The sequence below is a fragment of the Panthera tigris genome, chromosome C2, assembly GCF_018350195.1.
Source record: "Panthera tigris isolate Pti1 chromosome C2, P.tigris_Pti1_mat1.1, whole genome shotgun sequence".
Classification (NCBI taxonomy): Eukaryota; Metazoa; Chordata; class Mammalia; order Carnivora; family Felidae; genus Panthera; species Panthera tigris.
This window is the reverse complement of record NC_056668.1, coordinates 6,423,421-6,445,177: the sequence shown is the minus strand read 5'-3', so window position 1 is coordinate 6,445,177 and position 21,757 is coordinate 6,423,421. Positions and strand designations below refer to the sequence as shown.

Genomic DNA, 21,757 nt, shown 5'->3' with positions numbered 1-21,757 from the left:
AAAGACAATTACTGTGAATAATGTGAATTTCTTTCTGGCTCTGTTCTCTTCCTAGAGATACATCATCTTGTTTTATGTGTGTCTCTGTGTAAAGACATCTCATTGAAGATGCTGTTGATTCATTAGCACTGAACTCAATAGCCAAAAGGACTTCTCATTCATGCCTAGACAAAGCTTATCTAACACAGGTGTTCTCTCCAGAAAGCACATCATCACCTTCTTGTACTGAGTAACACAGCAGAGCACTTTAAAGCATCACACTCGGGGGCTATGTTAAACAGTAAGTCACCAAAAAAAAAGCATAAAAACACTAAAGTTATTTATGTTGCATTCAATAGATCGTGAGAAGGACACTTATTTATGATGTGAGAGCTCAAACAAGAAGGTATCACCTCACTCGACCTCAGGAGGTAACAGGCCGGTCAGGGAAATCAAATTTATTGCCACTGTGTGTGTGTTTGCAAATGACCAGAAAGCACCCTGAGCATTGATTTGGGGTTACAAATAACATGCAGCTAGTAGGCAAAATGACAAATATGGAATCTGTGAATAATGAGGATCAACTCAGTGATAAGTGAAACAGACCTAAATAAATCAGAGCATATGGTAAGCCAAATTCAAGACGGAGAGCCACTAAGTTGAAGGAGAGTTAAGAACAGCTATGTTTGGCAATGCCTGGGTGGCTCGGTCCCTTAAATGTCCAACTTCTACTCATGATCTCACTGTTCGTGGGATTGAGCCCCACATCGGGATCTGCGCTGACAGCAGAGAGCCTGCTTGGGCTTCTCTCTCTCTCCCTCTCTCAAAATCAATAAATAAAGAAGAAGAAGAAAAAAAAAACGGCTATCTTTGCTAAGATAGTTGTTTTTACCTTCTAATAGTTACTGAAAGTATCAAAAACATATAAAATACAAAGAATAAAAAAAAAATCAACGGCAATGCTATTCCATACATAATCACCATTGACATTTTGATGTATTTATTCTGGTTGACTGCATGTCTGCAAGTTTTTATTACCATAACCACAAACAACATTTCACATCCCATTTTTTCTCTTAGTAATAAATTATAAAAATTTAACAGTCATTCACTCAAGTATTTTAAAAGCCTCAATTACGCAGTGGGCTTCATACCATAGTCAACTCTGCAAAATGTACCATGATTTGATCCATTCAGTACTGTAGAATATATGGACTTTTTCTAACTTTTGTTTTTATTAACAGGGATATGGAATTGTCTTGCTCATAAACTCACATGCACTTCCAGTTGTTTCCTAAATCACCGCAAATAAAGTCATGGATTTAAAACATCTGAATATTTTCCAGTTTCAATTCCAATCGCCAAGATAGCCTCTACAAAGCCCGGGCTGTTTCATATACCCTGTCCTGTCACCAATGTGAGTAACTGGTAACAAACCAAAATCTTTGCTACTTGCTAAAATGTGGGGGTTTTTTTCTTTCACTGCTTAAAAAAAAATTTTTTTTTATTTTTTTATTTAACTGGTTAAGTATAGGGAAGCTAAAGCTTTTCCAATAGACTAGTCTACTGTGCATGCGGTTCAACTTCTTTTCCAATTTGTATTTCCTCTTTTGAAAACCTGCCACTTCTTTGGAATATATGTCCCAGATACACACACTTTAACATTAATGATATATACTACCAAGCTGCCTTCCTGAGTGACGAACACATTTATAATTTTATACACCAATCAGCAATACATGAAGACCATCCACTGACAAACACGTCTTTCTGCCGGATCCTAAGGCTGAGAAGGTAACAGCAGAAATGTTTTTAAGTAGGCAGTCAAAAAGACAGTAATGAAATATACCTCCAGAAGGTTTATTTTTAATGGATTTATAAATAACTTAACTACACAGTGCTAGATGTTTAATGGCTTAATAATATGATCATCTTACCCTAAGATCCATTTTTCTCCATGGCTCCTTATTAGGGTTCAGTTCATAAATGTTATTTCTTCTGACAGCCTCAATATAAGCTTCGTGACCCTGTCGAAAATAGATTACCTACAAAAAGTATACATTTAAAAATAAATTAAAACCTAAGGGTAAAATACTATCTTGTGGTCCATATTCCCATTTCTAAATTTTACTACTCTCACCTCATCACCCATCTGAGGAACAAAAGGAGACTTTCGAAGTGTGGTGTCCGTTATCCACACGGGAGGGTGAAATTCATATAAATGTTCCATATTTGCAAGCTCCACCGGAGTCATCCTCCGCAAGCTCTGCCAAGGGGATGAGAACAAAGTCCAGCACAACAGAAAGGGCATGAGGGCGTGGTTTGATTGACAAACAAAAGAAACTTCACCAAGTGAGAAATGCTATGTCAAATGAGAATGGGCACGTCGCCTAATGATCAGTTTTTAAACGGCATACATATTTGGTTCCTTCACACCCACGGGAGCGTATACATTGTGGGCCACTGGTGAAAGCAGTGCAGGTTCCCCCGGCACTCATCTAGCCTCTCCCGGATTTCTAATAGACTCTTCGTAACACTTGACATCCTATGGGAGGGGGCTCCTTTCCAACCTAAATCCTCTTCGACAGCCAGCCTGCTCTGCCGAGACCATTCTGAATTTCACCGTGGACTACTCATCACAGGGAGACTCCTCTTGATTTGAGGTTTTAAGACAGGTGACTTTAAAATGTGCCAACAAACTCTCTGATCCTCCTCATCTCTTCCACAGGTGCAGCCCACAACCGCTCCACTCAAACAGAGTAAGACAGAAGTGACAAGAGGCTTCTAAGACAAAGCTGTCACAGGCATTAAGGCTTACCCCTGCTGACACCTCTGGATCACCTAACCTAGGGAATGTCGGCCACCATGTCATACAGATGCCCAAGGAGCTCTTTAGAGGGGCCCATGTGGTGAGTAGCTGGGTCTACAGCCAACTCCCCAACTGCATAGGGTTCAAAGAAGATCAGCCAGCTCCAGTTATACGTTCAGACAGCTGTAGCTCCAACCCGTGTGATAACTGTGACCTTGGGAACCAAAACTCACCTAGCTTTTCAGCCCCCAGATTCTTGACCCACCAAATAGGAATACATGTTTGTTGCTGTAAGGAGCTAAGATTCAGGATGGTCTGTGACACAGCAATACGTGAGGAATACAAAGACGTGGCATCTTTAAATAATGACTGTTACTTGCACGACATGAACACTGAACATATGATAAGAAATAGGAACATCACAAGTACTCCTGCTTGTGAACGTGCCAAATGAAAGAGAACGTGGCAGATGTAGCTGGGAAACAAGGCAAAGACAGAGGAAACAAGAAGAAAGTGCCCTAAAATGCCCTGAAGTATAGTTCTGGTGTTGAAATTAACAGGAGAAAATAAAGAGTTGTGGGATTCCGAGCAAAATAGAGCTCCCTCCCCCTTATCGTGTCAGACTGAGGAAGGAGCCGGTGCCACCACCAATTTGGGGCAGATTCGACAGAGAAGCCTCCAGAAGAAAGTAGCTTTTCCAAATATAAATCTGCATTTTACATTTGAGTCTTGAAGACTTAACAGTGTCAATAGTATATAAAATCTCCAATCTCCCTAAGACTTTTAATTTCTAAATATGGACAGAAACACTTGATAGAAAGCGTAAATAGATGTTTTAAAGATATACTTCTCTTACCTCTTTTTTAGGCTTATTTTCTTTCTTTCTCTTTCGTCTCCTTTTTGGAGGAGATAAATTCTCAGTAGACATTTCATCCTCTGAACTACTGCAAAAGCGGGTAACTCGTCGACGTGATGACGTTCGTAAAGGAGGCTGCAAATTGATGCCTGCATCAGCTGTCCAGTCAGAGTATCTAGATGACGAGTCACTAGGAAAGAAAAGCAGTATATGTTGTAGGGAACCAGAATCTAAGCCCTAATGGCAATTTAATCACATAATCTTAAGAGATGAAGAGGAGGGAAGGAAGGATCCTGGGAAGATTCGACTTGAACAATCTGCCTTCACCATCAGCAAATACTGAAATGACCAGAGATCATGAGGAAGAGACAGAGACACTGGAAATTAGGAAAGGACGTAAGCCTGAGGAATTTTTTGTTTTAAGTGTAATATAGAGGAAACCTCATGGAAGACAACATTTAGAGCCCACCAACAATTCCCCTTTCAGAAGATGGGAATGTAATTACGGAAACAGTAGAGGTCATGCAGAACCGTAAGAGTAGGCCCCCCTCCCCCAAGTGAAAGGTGACTCGGGAATAGACTAAAATTCTAACTGGAATGAAAAACCATTAGTGAACACACTGAGAATCCCAAGGAAAGTGTAGCCACAGCAGATAGAAAGCTGGAAGTGGTCAGAGTTCCTTGCCAAGAGGGGGACTTTCCTGAACAGGACGAAAGACCCAAGAGAGGAAGTGGTCCCGGCCCAGTCCAGAGCAGCAGCAGAGTCAAACAGGAAACAAGATCTAGAAAATGAGCCCCTGCCACCACCAGCTTCAGCAAATGCAGGAAAGAAAGCAGGACAAAGGGCTCCACTGAGACCACCACTGGCCAACCACACACCTCTCAGGCTCAATAAAACACACTCACGCTCACACGCACGTTTCCAAGAGCAGTTTATTTAAAAAGAGCTATTTAGAAAAACTGTAAGAGCACCTGCTTTGTACAATAAAATTCAAGAGAAGCTGAATTAAAAGACAATGTCAGAGCTAGAAAGCAGAACAGAGGTTGCCAGGGGAGGGGCGGGAAGCGGAGAATCCCTGTTTAATGCGTACACACTCTCAAATTTTGCAACAAGTTCTGGAAACTGGGTGCACAACAGTATGAATGTACTTAATGCTACTGAAATATACAGTTCAAAATGGTTAAGATGGTAAATTCTGTTATGTATATTTCACATTTCACAATTAAATTCATAAAAAAAAATAGACAAGGGTTCTAAAAATCACTCCAGCCCCTCAATCATAACACAATAAAAAAAGTCACGACAGGAAAAAGGGAGTACTGTATGGTGGTCTAGACCGGCACAGCATCCATGGGAACAGAAATAAGATTGAGTCCTATTTGGAAGGGACGCTTTTCTAGACCTGGTGATGGCTATGCTGTGAAGAGAGAAAGATGTCCAGGTTTCTGGCACGAGCATCTGCCAAGGTGAACTTGGCATTTTATTTACCAAAAGGAGGAACAGATGTTAACATCTGGGTCCCATGAAATCTGGATCCCAAAACTAGAGGTCCATACATGCAATAACTGACAGTAAATAGAACGATGGTCTTACCACATACATTCTGGATACTGCTCTTTATGACTACAGCCCAAGACTACATTGTACACTGTGGGCTCAAATGTGTACAGTCAAACATACCCAAAAAACTTTCTATACACACAGCTGTTAATCCAGTTCTCTTCTTCTTTAATTTTTTTTTTTTTTTTTTTTTTAAAGAGACAGAGAGAGCACAAGCAGGGGAGGAGAAAGGAGGAGGCGGGTACAAAGGATCCCAAGCAGGCTCTGCAAGGACAGCAGTGAGCCTGACATGGGGCTTGAACTCATGAACCATGACATTGTGACCTGAGCCAGAGTCAGACGCTCAACCAACTGAGCCACCCAGGCGCTCCCAGTTTTCTTCTCCTTTTAATTGTACGAGAAACTCAACTGCCCTTCACTGACTGGTCCATCCAAGCCTAGGACTAGGCTGCTGAGCAGATGAAAACAATGAAAAGCAGGCACCTGGAGGGGTGCCCCAGCCTATGCAGGGGTTGCTGTGTGTGACTCCTGATCCTGGGGTTGTGAGTTCAAGCCCCACGCTGGGTGTGGAGCCTACTTAAAACAAAAAAAAATTTTTTTTTAATTTTTTTTTTTTTAACGTTTATTTATTTTTGAGACAGAGAGAGACAGAGCATGAATGGGGGAGGGACAGAGAGAGAGGGAGACACAGAATCAGAAGCAGGCTCCAGGCTCTGAGCCATCAGCCCAGAGCCCGACGCGGGGCTCGAACTCACAGACTGCGAGATCGTGACCTGAGCTGAAGTAGGACGCTTAACCGACTGAGCCACCCAGACGCCCCAAAACAAAAATTTTTTTAAGCAGTAGCAAGTACCTTGAACTTTCGCTGTCACTCTGACTCCTCCTGTCACTCCTCCACTCCTCTTCTTCAGAAGAGCAAGAACCTTCACTCTGATCACAGGAAGTCTCCTATGTGTCGGGGAAGAGGGGGGGATAAGATAAAATCCTCATCTTGAAGATTAAATAACACAAGAAAAGCCGCATTCCATTCTTACCATTTCAGGCAATCGGGCAATGAATATAATTAGATGAACTTCAAACAAAAAGTCAGTGTCTTTATTATATTCTTTTTCTTAGCAAGGCACAGGGCGACAGAGACAGAGACTCACCACTGCCGCTGACACAGTGGGCCCTTCTCTGTGTGAAGCTGAGCCAAGTCCATGTACATGTTTCCAGTGCCTGGACCTGGGTCACTGCAATAGGGGCACAGGGGCGTCTCATTCTACTTTCATTCCCTAATGGCCGATGACGCTGCGCATCTTTCCATACGATTACTTGCCATCTATGTATCTTCTCTGATGACGTGTCAGACTGTCTGATTTTTAAACTGGATTTTTTATTTTCTTATGAATACATTTTAAGAATTCATGGTATATTTTAAATAGAAGTCCTTTACCAGATAGGAGCTCTACCAATATTTTCTCCTGGTCTGTGGCTTGCGTTCTCTCCTAACAGTATCTTTCCCAGAGCAGGTTTTAATTGATGAAATCTAGCTTGTCATGTTTTCCTTTAACAGATCATGCTTTTGGTATTCTATCTAAAAAGTCACCGCCATACCCAAGGTCACCTACATTTTATTGCATGTTATCTTCTGGAAATTTTAAGTTTTGTGTTTTCCATTAAGCTTACGATCCATTTTGAGTCAATCTGTGAAAAGTACGTGTCTAGACTTTTTTAACATGTGGATGTCCAGTCATTCCAACACCATTTGTTGAAAAGACTCTGCTTTATCCATTGAGTTGTCTTTTGCTTTTTTGTCAAACACTGGTTGACCACACTTGCATCGGTCTATTTCTGGGTTTCCCTATTCTATTCCATTGATCTACTGTCTATTCTTTCACCAATACCACACTGTCTTGAAAACTACAGACTTGTTACGAACTCTCAATGTCAGGTACTATCAGTCCTCCAACTACGTTCTTCAGTACCCTGTTAGCTATTCTGGACCTTTTTCCTCTCCAAATAAACTTTAGAATCACTTCACCAATATCCACAAAATTAACTTGCTGGGATCTTGATTGGAATTATGTTGAATCTACAGATCAAGTTAGGAAGAACTGACATCTTAACAAAAACACAGAACAAGAGGGACTCTCTCCTTCGTTGTTTATGGAAATGCAAACGTAACACAGCCACTTTGGATGACAGTTTGGAAGTTTCTTACAAAGCTAAACATAGCCTAATCATATCCAATAAACTTGCTCCTTGGTATTTATCCAAATGCGTTAAAAATATCCCCACAAAATCTGCACATGGAAGTTTACACCAGCTTTATTCATAATCGCCAAAACTTTGAGGTGCCTGGGTGGCTCAGTCAGTTAAGTGTCTGACTTCGGCTCAGGTCATGATCTTGAGGTTTGTGAATTCGAGCCTCGCGTAGGGCTCTGTGCTGACAGCTCAGAGCCTGGAGCCTGCTTCAGATTCTGTATTTCCCTCTCTCTCCGTCCCTCCCCTGCTCGTGCTCTGTCTCTTTCTCTCAAAAATAAATAAACAATAAAACAGAAAACAACAACAACAACAAAATAATTGCCAAAACTTAGAAGCACCCAACATGTCCTTTAGTAAGTAAATGAAATAATCTACGGTAAATTCAGACAATGGAATATTATTCAGTTCTAAAAAGAAATGAAATATCAAGCCACGAAAAGATACAAAGGAAACTTAAACTCATATTACTAGAAAGTAGCCAATCTGAGGAGTATCTGCGTCAGACTTCAGCTCAGGTCATGATCTCATGGTTTGTGGGTTCAAGTCTCACATTGGGCTCTGTGCTGACAGCTCAGAGTCTGGAGCCTGCTTTAGACTGTGTCTCCCTCTCTCTCTGCCCCTCCCCCGCTCATATCTCTCCCTCTCTCTCTCTTCCCCCGCCTCCCACCCTTCAGAAATAAACATTTAAAAAAATTGAAAGTAGCCTATCTGAAAAGGCTACATACTGCATAATCCAACTGTATGGTATTCTGGAAAAGTCTACAGAAACAGCAGAAAAATCAGTGGTGACCTACCAGTGGCTCAGGAGGAGAGAGAAAGGAATGACTAAGTGTAGCAAGGAGGTTTTCGGGCAGTGAAACTGTTATGGTAGAGACATAACATTATGCATTTGTCAAAATCCTCACAAATTGTGCAACACACAGAGATCCCTAACGTAAACCAGGAAATTGAGTTCACCAGCGGCAGCAGATGCACCACACTAACCCAGAAGTTACTACCAGGAGCAACTGTGTGCAGGAAAAAGAAGATATGGGAATTCAAGGTACTCACTGTGCGGTTTTTGTGTAAACCTAAAACTGCTCTAGGACAAAATTTTTTTTAAGTCAATAAAGGGAAGAGAGGGGAAGAAACAACTCTGTGATTCCCACAGCCCTAATGGTTGCAATCTACTTTAAGTTCTAATTATGGACACCAGGCCGGTACTTTTATTTTTTAATTTTTTTAAATGTTTATTTCTGAAGGAGAGAGAGACAGAGTGCTAGCGGGGGAGGGGCAGAGAGAGAGAGAGGGAGACACAGAATCGGACACAGGCTCCAGGCTCTGAGCTGTCACCTGAGTCTGACGCGGGGCTTGAACTCACTCAGGAAAGGCAAGATCGCGACCTGAGCCAAAGTCTGACGCTTAACCGATTTGAGCCACCCAGGCGCCCTAGGCAGGTACTTTTAAACTGAGACGTGACCTTTTACTCTAACAGCATTTACATTAGGAGCATCGAGAATGGATAATGAAAATGTCACTGACAACCAAAACTTAAAAGACAAAATCTAAAGTCAATATCTACTTTTATTTACTTCATTTGAACAGGCAAAATGTAGAATAAGTGTATTCTTTTTTAATGTTTATTTATTTTTGAGAGAGAGAAAGAACACAAGCAGGGTAGGGGGAGAGACAGGGGGACAGAGGATCTAAAGGCAACTCTGAGCTGTTAGCACAGAGCCCGACGTGGGACCTAAACTCACGAACCGTGAGATCATGACCTAATCTGAACTCAGATGCTTAACTGACTGAGCCATCCACGTGCCCCTGAAGTCAACATATTCTCAAAACTGTTTCTCAAAATGTGAGCCTCCTCCTATTCCAGGAGTCTGGCTTTTATGTCAAATGGACTTTTTTTTTCATGACAGTGATAAAAGAAACTCTTAAACGCTACTACCTAGAAACCATGCATCCTCTGAAATGTCTTACATGTGTTATCCCAGTTCTCAAAACACCTCTGTAAACAGAGGAGGAGTTAACAAAACTAATGACATTAAGTTTCAGAGGCTTCCGATTTAACTTGACTATCAAGGCTGTGTGCATCTGCTTGTAACTCTGAGTTACTTAAAAAAAAAAAAAAGTTCCTGATATTACACAAGCTTCAACCCCCACAAAGCCTGGATCTACCCTGCCTGTGTATTACCAGCTCTTCATCTATAGGGACACCCAAGACTAAGAAAAGTAAAATAACATGCCTAGGGTCACAGGAGGGTAAGTGTAGGAAGTAGAATTAGAAATCCAGCTAACTAGAAAGCCCTTACACATTTTCTACCATCAGTGCTTTCCAAACCAAAATGGAATGGAAACAACACGCATATACACAACACACCCCACACACACTCTCCCCATCTCTGCCCAGCCACACCACCACCCACCCCCTCCGCCACACCAGCTCCCCCACTGCAACAACACAGGTGAATGAATTCCTACCACTGGAGGTAAAACCCCCCACCAAGCCACAAGATTATGGTTTATTTTAAAAGGTCAAGTGGATTTAACATTCCACATTATCTATGTTTGTATTAGTTTAAAGCGTTTCCCCATTACTTGAAAATACACCAAACTAACAGATATAGAGAAAATTCTTAAGATTGATACACCAGTGATGATTTAAAAAGGAAAAAAAAAATCTCCCGAATAGCCAAGGCAATCCTGCAAAAGAAAACCAAAGCTGGAGGCATCACAATGCTGGACTTCAAGATGTATTACAAAGCCATAATCATCAAGATAGTATGGTACTGGCACAAAAACTAACCCATATATCAATGGAACAGAATAAAGAATCCAGAAATGGGCCCACAAACATACAGCCAACTAATCTTTGACAAAGCAGGAAAGAATATCCAAAGGAAAAAAAGTGTCTTCATCAAATGGTATTGGGAAAACTAGACAGCAACATGCAGAAGAATGAACCTGGACCACTTTCTTAAGTGGCTATTTCAACTCAAAATGGATGAAAGACCTAAACAGAAGACCGGAAGCCATCAAAATCTTAGAAGAGAAAACAGGCAACAATCTCTTTGACCTCGGCCACAGCAACTTCTTACTCAACACATCTTCAGGAGCAAGGGAAACAAAAGCAAAAATGGACTATTGGGACCTCATCAACATAAAAAGCTTCTGCGTGGCAAAGGAAACAATCAGCAAAACTAAAAGGCAATTGACGGAATGGGAGAGAAGATATTTGCAAATGACATATCAGATAAAGGGTTAGTATCCAAAATCAAACTCAACATCCAAAAAACAATCCAGTGAAGAAATGGGCAAAAGAGATGAATAGACACTTTTCCAAGGAAGACATCCAGATGGCTGACAGACACATGAAAAAAATCTCAACATCACTCATCATCAGGGAAATACAAATCAAAACCACGGTAAGATACCAGGTCACCCGTCAGAATGGCTAAAATGAACAATTCAGGCAACAACAGATATTGGTGAGGATACAGAGAAGGGGGAATCCTTTTGCACTGCTGATGGGAATGCAAACTGGTGCAGCCACTCTGGAAAACAGGATGGAGGTTCTTCAAAACATTAAAAATAGAATTACCATATGATCCAGTAATTCCACTACTGGGTATTTATCCAAAGGATACAGGTGTGCTGTCTCAAAGAGGCACATGTACCCCAATGTTTATAGCAGCGCTATTGATGACAGCCAAAGTATGGAAAGGGCCCAAATGTCCATGAACAGATGAATGGACAAAGAAGATGTGGGGTGTGTGTGTGTGTGTGTACGTATGTATATATATGTGTATATATGAGTATATACGTATATATGTATGTGTGTGTGTGTGTGTATAGACACATATACACATACAACAAAGTATTACTTGCCAATCAGAAAGAATGAAATCTTGCCATTTGCAGCTACGTGGATAGAACTAGAGGATATTATGCTAAGCGAAATTAGACAAAGACAAATATATGACTTCACTCATGTGGAACTTAAGATACAAAACAGACAAACATAAAGGAAGGGAAACAAAAATAAGATAAAAACAGGGAAGGAGACAAACCATAAGAGACTCTTAAACAAAGAGAACAAACTGAGGGTTGCTGGAGGGGTTTGGTGGGCGAATGGGCTAAATGGGTGATGGGCATTAAGGAGGGCACTTGTTGGGTTTAGCACTGGGTGTTATACGTAAGTGATGAATCACTTGGTTCTACTCCTGAAATCAATATTCCACTATATGTTAAATAACTTGGATGCAAATTTTAAAAATTTATAATAAAAAAAAAGAAAAAGGAAAAAGAATCTATAATCAATCCTGGTATTTCAAAAAGAACACAACAAAATAAGCATTCATTGATATTTTCTTAGCATAATAACATAGATATGCATACTATAGACACCTAAATTAAGGCGTCTCACTTAGTGTGAAAATGGTAGACATGTCTCCACCAAGAGGAATACGGTCCACTATCTCCACCACCATTCAACAATGTGCTGAAAGAACCGAGCAATGCAATTAGATAAGAGAGACCAATGGGAGGTATAAAAATTACCTCAGTAGGAAAACTAGTATTTTTTTAAAAAATTTTTCTAATGTTTATTTATTTTTGAGAGAGAGACAGAGAGATATGGAGCATGAGTAGGGAAGGGGCAGAGAGAGAGGGAGACAGAATCTGAAGTGGGCTCCAGGCTCTGAGCTGTCAGCACGGGACTCAAACTCATGAACCGTGAGATTATGACCTGAGCCGAATTAAGACATTTAACCAACTGAGCCACCCAGGCACCCCAAAGGACAACTAAGTACTTGTACAAAGGAGAGGGTACCTAAATAAAAAAAACCTCAGATAATTCAATGATAAAATTAACTCAAAAGTTCGGTAACACAGCAAGATGTGTAAAAAAATTCAATCTACCAAAATCAGTAGCCTTCATCTCCACCAAGTCATAACCACTTAGAGGCTCTAATGGCAGAAAAAGAACACAGCACCATATAAACTACAGATAAAGAACTAACATATCTGGTATATAAAGAACCTTTAGAAATTGCGGTGGGCACGGAGAGGACCAAAAACGTGATAGAGAAATGACCAAAGGACATAAATACATGTGCACAAAGATGAAAAAAAAAGACACTCTAAATATATGAAAAGATGTTCAACAACTTCACACATGACAAAGTCAAAATAAAACTATTCTGTGAAATAAACCAAAGATAAAAGGACAAATATCGTATGATTCCACTTACACGAGGTCCCTATAGTAGGCAAATTTACAGAGCTAGAAAGTAGGAGAGAGGTTACCACGGACGTACAGAAGGGAAAAAGGGAGTCAGTGTTTAATGAGTACAGTGTCTGTCTGGGATGATGAAAGAGTGCTAGAAACGTACAGTGGTAATGGTTGCACATACTTTAGATAGAGGTAACACTTTTGAAGTGTACACAGGAAAATAAAGTAGTAAATTTTATAATTTTTCTCACTAAAAAAAAGCCAAAACATAAAAAAAATAAAACTACACTAAGACACCATCTCTCACCCATTAAACTGGCAAAGATTATCAAGTATAAAACACTCCGTTGGCTAACGGCTAAGAAAATCCATGTTGCTGGTGGCACCACCAGCAGGAAAGCCAAGTTGGAACCTTCCTTCGGCAGCAACTTTTACCACTACTTCCTACAACTCAGAGGCATGTATCTTTAGACACTGCGATCCTATTCCCAGGATCGTACTCCCAAATGACGTCTCCATCAGCAAAAAACGACACACAGACAAAAAGATTACTCACTGTGGCACTATTTATAATGAAAACACTGGAAACGTCCTAAATGGCCATAGGTAAGAGACTGGTTAAATAAACTGTTACAGTCCCACAATTGTATGATGCAAGTCTTGAAAGAAAGAGAGAAAGAGAGAAAGAAAGAGAGAAAGAGAAAGAAAGAAAGAGAGAAAGAGAGAGAGAAAGAGAGAGAGAAAGAAAGAAAGAACGAAAGAACGAACGAACCATGGAGGAGATATTTAAAAACGAACATGGGGGGGCCACCTGGGTGGCTCAGTCGGTTAAGCATCCGACTTCGGCCAGGTCATGATCTCACAGACCGTGAGTTCGAGCCCCGCGTCAGGCTCTGTGCTGACGGCTCAGAGCCTGGAGCCTGTTTCAGATTCTGTGTCTCCCTCTCTTTCTGCCCCTCCCCTATTCATGCTGTGTCTCTCTCTGTCTCAAAAATAAATAAACGTTAAAAAAAAATAAAAAAATAAAAATAAAAACGAACATGGGGGCGCCTGGGTGGCTCAGCTGGTTGAGCGTCTGACTTTAGCTCAGATCATGATCTCACAGCTCTGTGAGTTTGAGCCCCGCATCGGGCTCTGTGCTGACAGCTCGGAGCCTGGAGCCTGCTTCAGATTCTGTGTCTCCCTCTCTCTCCACCCCTAACCCACTCGCATTCTGTCTCTGTCTCTCTCAAAAGTAAACAAACATTAAAAAAAAAAAAAAAAAAAAAAAAACGGACATGGAGTGAGTTCAAGAATATTTTAAGTGGAAAAAAAAGAATACTTAGTATCAATGTAATAGATGTGTTTAATTATAAGACTTATTAAATGGAAAGCTTTCGTTAAATTTATTGGGTGCACATAATTAAATGAATTGAAAAGGGCAAAGAACTGGTATTTCTAGTTAACATTTTAAGTGGACTGCTAGCTGATTATAATAAATTACACTAAAATATTAAAAAAGAAAGAAAATTTTAAGTGAAAAAAGCCACGGAGTGAAAAGTGCCAAGAGCATCTATAGTATGCTATATTTTGTGTACAAAAGGAGAAACAATAAAATGTACACATATCTGATTGAACGTATGAAGAAAAACACAGGAAGCATAAACCAGAAACTAGGGAAGATGGGTGGGAACGTTTACCATAATTATCCAAAACTATTAAGAAAGGGTTAAAATGTTCAATTCACTGTAAAAAGAAGAAAATAATGTAAAAAAGTCTCCTTACATAAAACACAATTAGTTACTTTAACAGGCTGATGATAACAGCAGCTAGCATTATTGGATATTAGACACTATCTTAAACACTTTACAATCAATCGAGTTCTTACATCTCTGAGGAATACACGCTACCACTGACTGCTTTTACAGATCTGGCCAGAGACCCAGAAAGGTTAAACAACTTGTCCAAGTGGAAGAATTTAGATTTAACCTCAAACCCTCTGCTCAACTATTACCTCAGTGCTTTACAGAAGAATTAAATCAATTGTTCATCAATACAGAACATTTCAAACCTTCCAACAATAGTGATTAAAAAATGTCAACATTCTATTATTAAATTTTCAACACTCTTTACAAAAACATTGGCTTCTTAAAAAAAAGCAAATCAAAGGAAGACCAGTAATTCCATGTGATAATCGAGAAGGGGTTAGAGAGAGGCTTAGATTGGACAGCAGCACAAGCAACAAAGTAAAAACAAATCAACTGGACTTCATCAAAATGTAGAACTTTCCTTCAAAGGAAACCATTGAAGAAGTGAAAAGCCAGTCCCTCAAATGAGAGAAAATAAATGCAAGTCCTACGGCCGACAACAGACTCACATCCAGAAAAAAGAGCTTTCACAGCAATAAAAAAAGACAACAAAAGTGATAAATGGACAAGAGATTGGCACAGACATTTCTCCAAAGATAGACAGGAAATAAGCACATGAAAACATGTTCCATTATCATGAATCATTAGGGAAATGTATCAAAAGCAATGAGCTACCCCTTCACACCCACCAGGACAGCTAAAATCTAAAGTACATGTAGACAATGCCAAGTGCTACCAAGGATGTGGTGAAACTGGAATCCTCCTCCATTACCGATGGGAATATAAAACAATGCAGTTGCTTTGGAAAACACTCCAGCAATTCCTCAAAAGGTTAAACACAGAGGCACCACATGACCCAGCAAACTGACTTGTAGATATACATCCAAATGAAACAAAAGCTTGTGTTCAAACAAAAACCTGTATGTTAGTAAGGTGCATTATTCGTAATAGCCAAAACCAAGTATGGATACATGCTACACGTGGACCAGCCTTGGAAACATTATGCCCACTGCAAAAAGCCCGTCCTCCCACCATCATACTGTAGGGCTCCATTTATATACAACGCACAGAACAGGTCAATCATTCCACAGAGACAGAAAGATTAGTGATTGTCAGGAGCTGAGAGAGGTGGGCTGGGGAGTAACTGCAAATGAGTACAGGATTTCGTTTGAGAGTCCATGAGGATTTTGAAATTAAAAAGTGGTGATGACGGCACAATCCCGTTAACATATTACAACTGCTGGGTCACACGCTTGTACGGTTCAAGTATCTCAACAGAGCCGTTCCCGATTCATCCTAGTCCCTTGGTAGATTCAAAGGAAGAGACTGAAGACAAATCATTTACCATCATTTTATACATTTTAAAGTTAGGAAACTCACGTGTCTTCCAGAGCTCGAAGATTCATTTCCAGAAGACAGCTCAAGCCGCCCAAGATTTCTTCGACTGTAATTCAGGCGCCTGCGCCTGCACGTCCTCTGCCGGGACTGGGACAGCAGCGCCAGCGACTCACACTGAAACAGAAACGCACACGTGGAACCAGCATCCAGTAAGTGCCATCGCCCGCAAGACACATGTCCTTTCACATTCCGAAAAGGATTTAAGGCAAAAATAACGAATAATGATAGTTCAAAAATATACAAATACGCATGTAGTTAAATTAAACTTGGTGGTTTTACTTTTAAGGTACTTAGAAGACGTGGCTAAATGAGGCACGTTAGATCGGCATTTTCCAAACTAAATTATAAGTTAACTATTTTGCCATTAATAAGATCATAACAACAATAACCCAAGATACCACTTTAAAATATCTAATTTAGGGGCCCTGCGTGGCTCAGTCGGTTAAGCGTCCAACTCTTGGTTTTGGCTCAGGTCATGATCTCCGTTTCGTGGGTTCATGCCCCACATCGGGCTCCGCACTGACAGCATGGAGGCCACTTGGGATTCTCTGTCTCCCTCTCTCTGCTTCTCCCCCACTCGTGCTATTTCTCCCTCTCTCTCTCTCAAAACAAACTTTAACAGAAATAAAACATGTATCTTCGAAGTGAAAAGTATATATTCATGTATCATGATGCTGTCACCAACACTAATGAACATATCCCTGTTGTATACACAGAGAGAAAGATCTGAAATAATCCTCAAATATTAACCCAACTTATTTCCAGATTTTAATTTTTGGAGGATTTGTTGTTGTCAGTACTTTTCAGCTCTGTGTGAATTTTTAAAATACCATATTTTATCAAAACAAAATACATATTTAAATAATCCTTAAAAATCATCCAAATAAAACAGACGACACTTCTTCTAAAGGGCGGAGGGAGCACGCTATTGCTCAGACCCAGTCGTGTGTGAAAGCATATATTCCTTGAACTGATACACAAGTTAATTTTCACATTAGTACCTTCGGTTAGATAATCAGTGGTGTGTTTCATCATTTCATTATGCCTCTGGCCGATTTTCAAATGAACTGTGCTTTCCTTAATTTGTCCGTATTGATTTTCGTTAAAGAAAAAAACACCTATTAGTGAGTTCCACGACGGAAATTTTTAAACATAGGTGGGCCAAACCTACCATTAAGAAACTCTTGCAAAATATCCATTTTTTAAAATAAGTTTGAGGGCATTATATACTCAAACGAGCCTATAAAGAATTATAGGACCAAGATAGAAAAAGAGTGTAAACAGTAAAAGATAACCCTACAATTTCACTCCAGAAGAGGGAGCTGAAGGGTTCAGCAGGTAAGCAAAAAACCAAGAGACTAAACTCATGAGTTAGGCTAACAAAAAATTGCAATTTAGAGCCTTCTATGTGTAGAACACTGCAGGCTTTGGCTCTTAGATCAAAGGGTACTGCCTAGACTGATCGGTAAACTGCAGATAAACAGTAATCCAAAATAATTACAGCCCCATCCTTGTTGCGATTAAGGCAATACAGGCTTGACAGTGGCCTTAGCAGCTCACCATAAGCAGATGTAAATCCTCTCTGGGGGAAGAAGTATCATCCCAGGCTTCAAATTATCTCTAGCTTTAACATTCAATCAAAACCATAGGCAACAAAGAATATAAACAAAAAAAAAAAGAGAAAAAAATCAACAAGCAATGGAAACAGGGGAACAAGATACTGAAATAATGAAATCAGCAGACATGGATTTTTAAAAATAACCATGGCTGATTTTCAAGAAGTTAAAATAATGAGAACTTCACCAGAAAACTGAAAGCCCCAAAAAAGGGACCAAGTAAAAATTATGAACTGAAAAATACAGTAACAAAACTAGGTTTAACAGCAGATTACACACGGCTAAAAGAACTAATGAACTGCAATATAGGTCAGGAGAAAAAAAAACAATCAGAATAACAGCTAACAACCTAACAAAAAGAAATCAATAGCAAAAGTCTAACATACATGTAACTGCAGTATCAGGAAGAAGAAGGAAACACATTCCATGCAAACACTAGCCAAAGGAAAGCTGGCATAGCTGTATAAAGAATTTGGAGAAGGGGCACCTGGGCGGCTCAGGCTGTTAAGCATACAACTCTTGACTTTGACTCAGGGCATGATCTCATGGTTCATGGGATCAAGCCATGCATCAGGCTCTGCACTGACAGTGTGTGTGGAGCCTGTTTGGGACCCTCTCTCTCTGCCCCTCCTCTGCTTGTGCGAGTGATGCTTGTGCGCGCGCGCGCGCGCTCTCTCTCTCTCTCTCTCTCTCTCTCTCAAAATAAATAAACATTAAAAAAGAGTTTGGAGAGTAAAACATTACAAGAAATAAGGGGTGAAGATTCATACTGAGAAAATGTTCAATTCAACAGGGAAAAAGGAAATTCTACATGTGCACATACCAAACAATATAGCTGCAAACCATATTAAGAAAAACAAATCAAAACAGAAATTTGTAAAGATAATGAGATTTTAACATATCTCACTATAGGTAGGGAGTGCAATCAGTTTGAAATGGCATGTGGCATTAACTAAGTGGAATATACACATATTCCATGATCTAAAAATTTCACTCCAAGGCATAGATTAAAATATACAAAGAGATACCAAGAGATACGTACAAAATGCTGACAGCAGAATTATTACTAATAGTCAAAATATGAAAACAATCCAAATGTCTTTCAAGAACAGACTGAATAAATGGCAGTATGTCCATCAAGGGAATACTATACAACAAACAATGAAAATAAATGAACTTCAACTACTCACAACAACACGGATAAATCTCACAAGGTCAAATGATTAAGCCAGATACAAAAGAATGCAGAATGTAGGATTCCACTTAGATCAGTGTTTCTCGATGTTTTTGCATTATCATTACCGTACAGGAAACTTGGAACAGTTTCCTAATTTGCTCCCCCACAAGATGTAATGCTGCAGATATATGTCATCAGTGTTTACATAGTGTATATATCCAAGCTTTGTACATAAGAAGACTAAGTATAAAGTTTAGCCTTTTTACTCAATACAGGATTAAGAATAATCATAATTTTTGACTTAAAGGTAAAATTGAAAATTTTAAAGAACTTCATACATTTAACTTCATAACTATTTCTTGAGTAATTTTAATATAATTTAATTACATAGATTGTAATATATCAAGTAACATATCCAAATTAGAAAACCGTGACTACATAAGGAACAGCAATGTAATCAGTTTTTAAAATCTTTCAATACTTACTTTTTCTAGCAAAAATAAAACAATCAAAGAATTTATCAGTTACTTATAACTTATTTTAGTAAATTTAACTTTCAAATTTTTTCATGAGAAAACATCCTAACTCAGGCCAAAGATATTCATTTAGATAGTCAACATTTTTTTCTTTTCAGTACCTGACATGATGAGTTGAATCACCTTTAAATTAAATAAAAAGGTAACAGGCACCTGGGTGGCTCAGTCGCTTAAATATCCAACTCTTGGTTTCAGGTCAGGTCATGATCTCAGTGAGTTTGAACCTTGCGTCGGGCTCTGTGCGATAGCGCGGAGCCTGCTTGGGATCCTCTCTCTCTGCCCCTCCATCACTACTAATTCTCTCTCTCTCTCTCTCAAAATAAGTAAACTTTCTAAAAATTAATTAGAATCAAGCTTCAATGACAAGGCACATAATGGCAGCCATCAGTGTGTGCACAGGCCATCGGTCGTGACGTTGAACGGTCAACTGCGAGCAAGTCCACAAAGTTTTGCAGCGCTGATCTTGCATACATTTTGTGCACCTTCCATGCATCAGTGTTAACACTGCTCATGTGATGTGCATGAAAATCCAAATAGAGAAACTAAATATTATGGACAAAGATTTTCTTCAGCAGGATGAAGTTTTGGAGGGTCTAAATTTTTTTTTACAGATTTTTTGGAACTGCATCATCAGGATAAACTGCAGAAACAGACAAAGCTAACCAGCAGTTTTAGAAGTCAAACGACAGGCTAGCTGTGGATGCAGTGAGTAGGGACGGACCTGCCATGCTTGAGATAAGCCCAGAACATTCCAATTCTTGACCTGAGTGGTCACCACACAGGAATTTTCTGGAATCCTTTACCACTGGTAGCCAGCCATTGGGCTACTTACTCCTCTCAAGTTTCAGACTACTCTTTCCCAACAGCTGTACAAGTTTATGCCCCTTATTTTAAATCCCAAACAGAAGACCTTGAGCAAGAAATATTCTACTTCAGGCAAAAGGTACTAATATTCTCAAGGATCAAAAAAATAAAAGTACAAATTCAGTTTAATTTCCAATTTGCTTATTCCTCAGAAAACAGAATTTCGGTTACCTTCTGTGTGAGCTGGAGAGTCTTCCTTTTTCTTCCTATTATATAAAGATTTCTTTCCTCTTCACCCTTCTCTATTCTGAAGTCTTCCAATTTCCTACAAATATAAGTGTCCAGTTATACTGGTTAATGAACTGATGGATAAGTAAAGGGTATAAAGAGGAAAAACTAATCATTACGATTTGGGGCACCATCAGCTTATATGCTTTTTAAACTAATACAAAAAATCCCTAAAGTTCTAATAAAACAAGTCAAGCTATACTTTATGTTAGAAACGGAATATGGGGCGCCTGGGTGGCTCAGTCAGTTGGGCATCCGACTTGAGCTCAGGTCATGATCTCACAGTTTGTGGGTTCGAGCCCCATATCGGGCTCTGTGCTGACAGCTTGGAGCCTGTTTTGGATTCTGTGTCTCCCACTCTCTGCTTCTCTCCTGCTCATGCTCTGTCTCTCTCTCTCTCAAAAATAAATAAATATTTTTTTAAAAAATTAAAAAAAAAAAAAAGAAACATAATATAATCTCAGAGGCAGTTAGCAGGTCTTATTTTTCACACTTAATACAGAGATGTTTGTATTTTCACAGACCCCAATACAACCAACTCAAATAGAATCTTTCACATTAGCTACTCAATCTTCCTGTAAATTGGGCAAGACTACAATCCTTTTCTCTGAAGAAACAATAAAAACAGAATCCTCCTCCAAACTTATTCAAACTGCATGTTTTGTAATTGGTAGAAAACCAGAATGGCCGTGTTACTACTTCTTCTAATCACCTATATTTCTCTCACATGATACAAAACAAAGATTATGTTCCTGCGACCGATCTCAAAGCAGGGGACCTTCCACCATGAGGAATGTACTGAACAAAGTTCAGTTTCCTCCTCCGTGGTGAGAGAATCCAGGTGACTGAATGTCCCTTTTCTCTAACTTGAATGCTGCTGAAAACATATGGCTTTGTGTTTTATGTTCACTTTAAAACCCCTCTTGGGCCAGTTTCAAAACAGACATATGGGCCACGGCCCGAGACACAACTAGACGCTCAAATGAGTCTGCCAAATGAGTCTGCATGCAAATGCCGGTAAGTAAGAACTCGATTCTACAGAAATTGCTTTTTTCTCAGGATCCACCTCTGGCTCACACTCAGATGCCAACAGAACAATGCTGCATCCACAGGGCAGCTCTAAATCAGACTCGGCCCTTCACACGTTCTCAGTTTCACCAACTGTACATATATTTAAGGAACTATGGAATTCCTACCCCATAGCTGTACGCTTCCCTTTGCTTTGAAAACGAACCACCACATACACTTCATTCTCAATCACTAACATGGCTGAGAACATGCTAGGAACATGCTAGGCCTTCGTGAGTACAGTATCATCTTCAACGGTGTGCAGCTGCCATCCCACACCTAAATGAGACGTCAGTTAAGAAAAGCGGTATCAGAAAGATCATAGGATGAGCACAATTAGAATGAATACAACG

General features: G+C 39.7%; 1 protein-coding gene across 1 annotated transcript in view; it reads right to left on the bottom strand.

The window, feature by feature from the left end:
- Nucleotides 1-21,757, bottom strand: part of BRWD1 (bromodomain and WD repeat domain containing 1) — a 121,418-nt gene that overhangs the window by 34,510 nt on the left and 65,151 nt on the right. The window contains exons 20-25 of the mRNA XM_042956480.1: nucleotides 20,280-20,373; nucleotides 15,898-16,029; nucleotides 6,059-6,153; nucleotides 3,645-3,834; nucleotides 2,120-2,245; nucleotides 1,917-2,024 (exon numbers count right to left, since the gene is read on the bottom strand). Coding sequence (XP_042812414.1) covers nucleotides 1,917-2,024; nucleotides 2,120-2,245; nucleotides 3,645-3,834; nucleotides 6,059-6,153; nucleotides 15,898-16,029; nucleotides 20,280-20,373 — 745 coding nt within the window. The remainder of the gene's footprint in view (nucleotides 1-1,916; nucleotides 2,025-2,119; nucleotides 2,246-3,644; nucleotides 3,835-6,058; nucleotides 6,154-15,897; nucleotides 16,030-20,279; nucleotides 20,374-21,757) is intronic.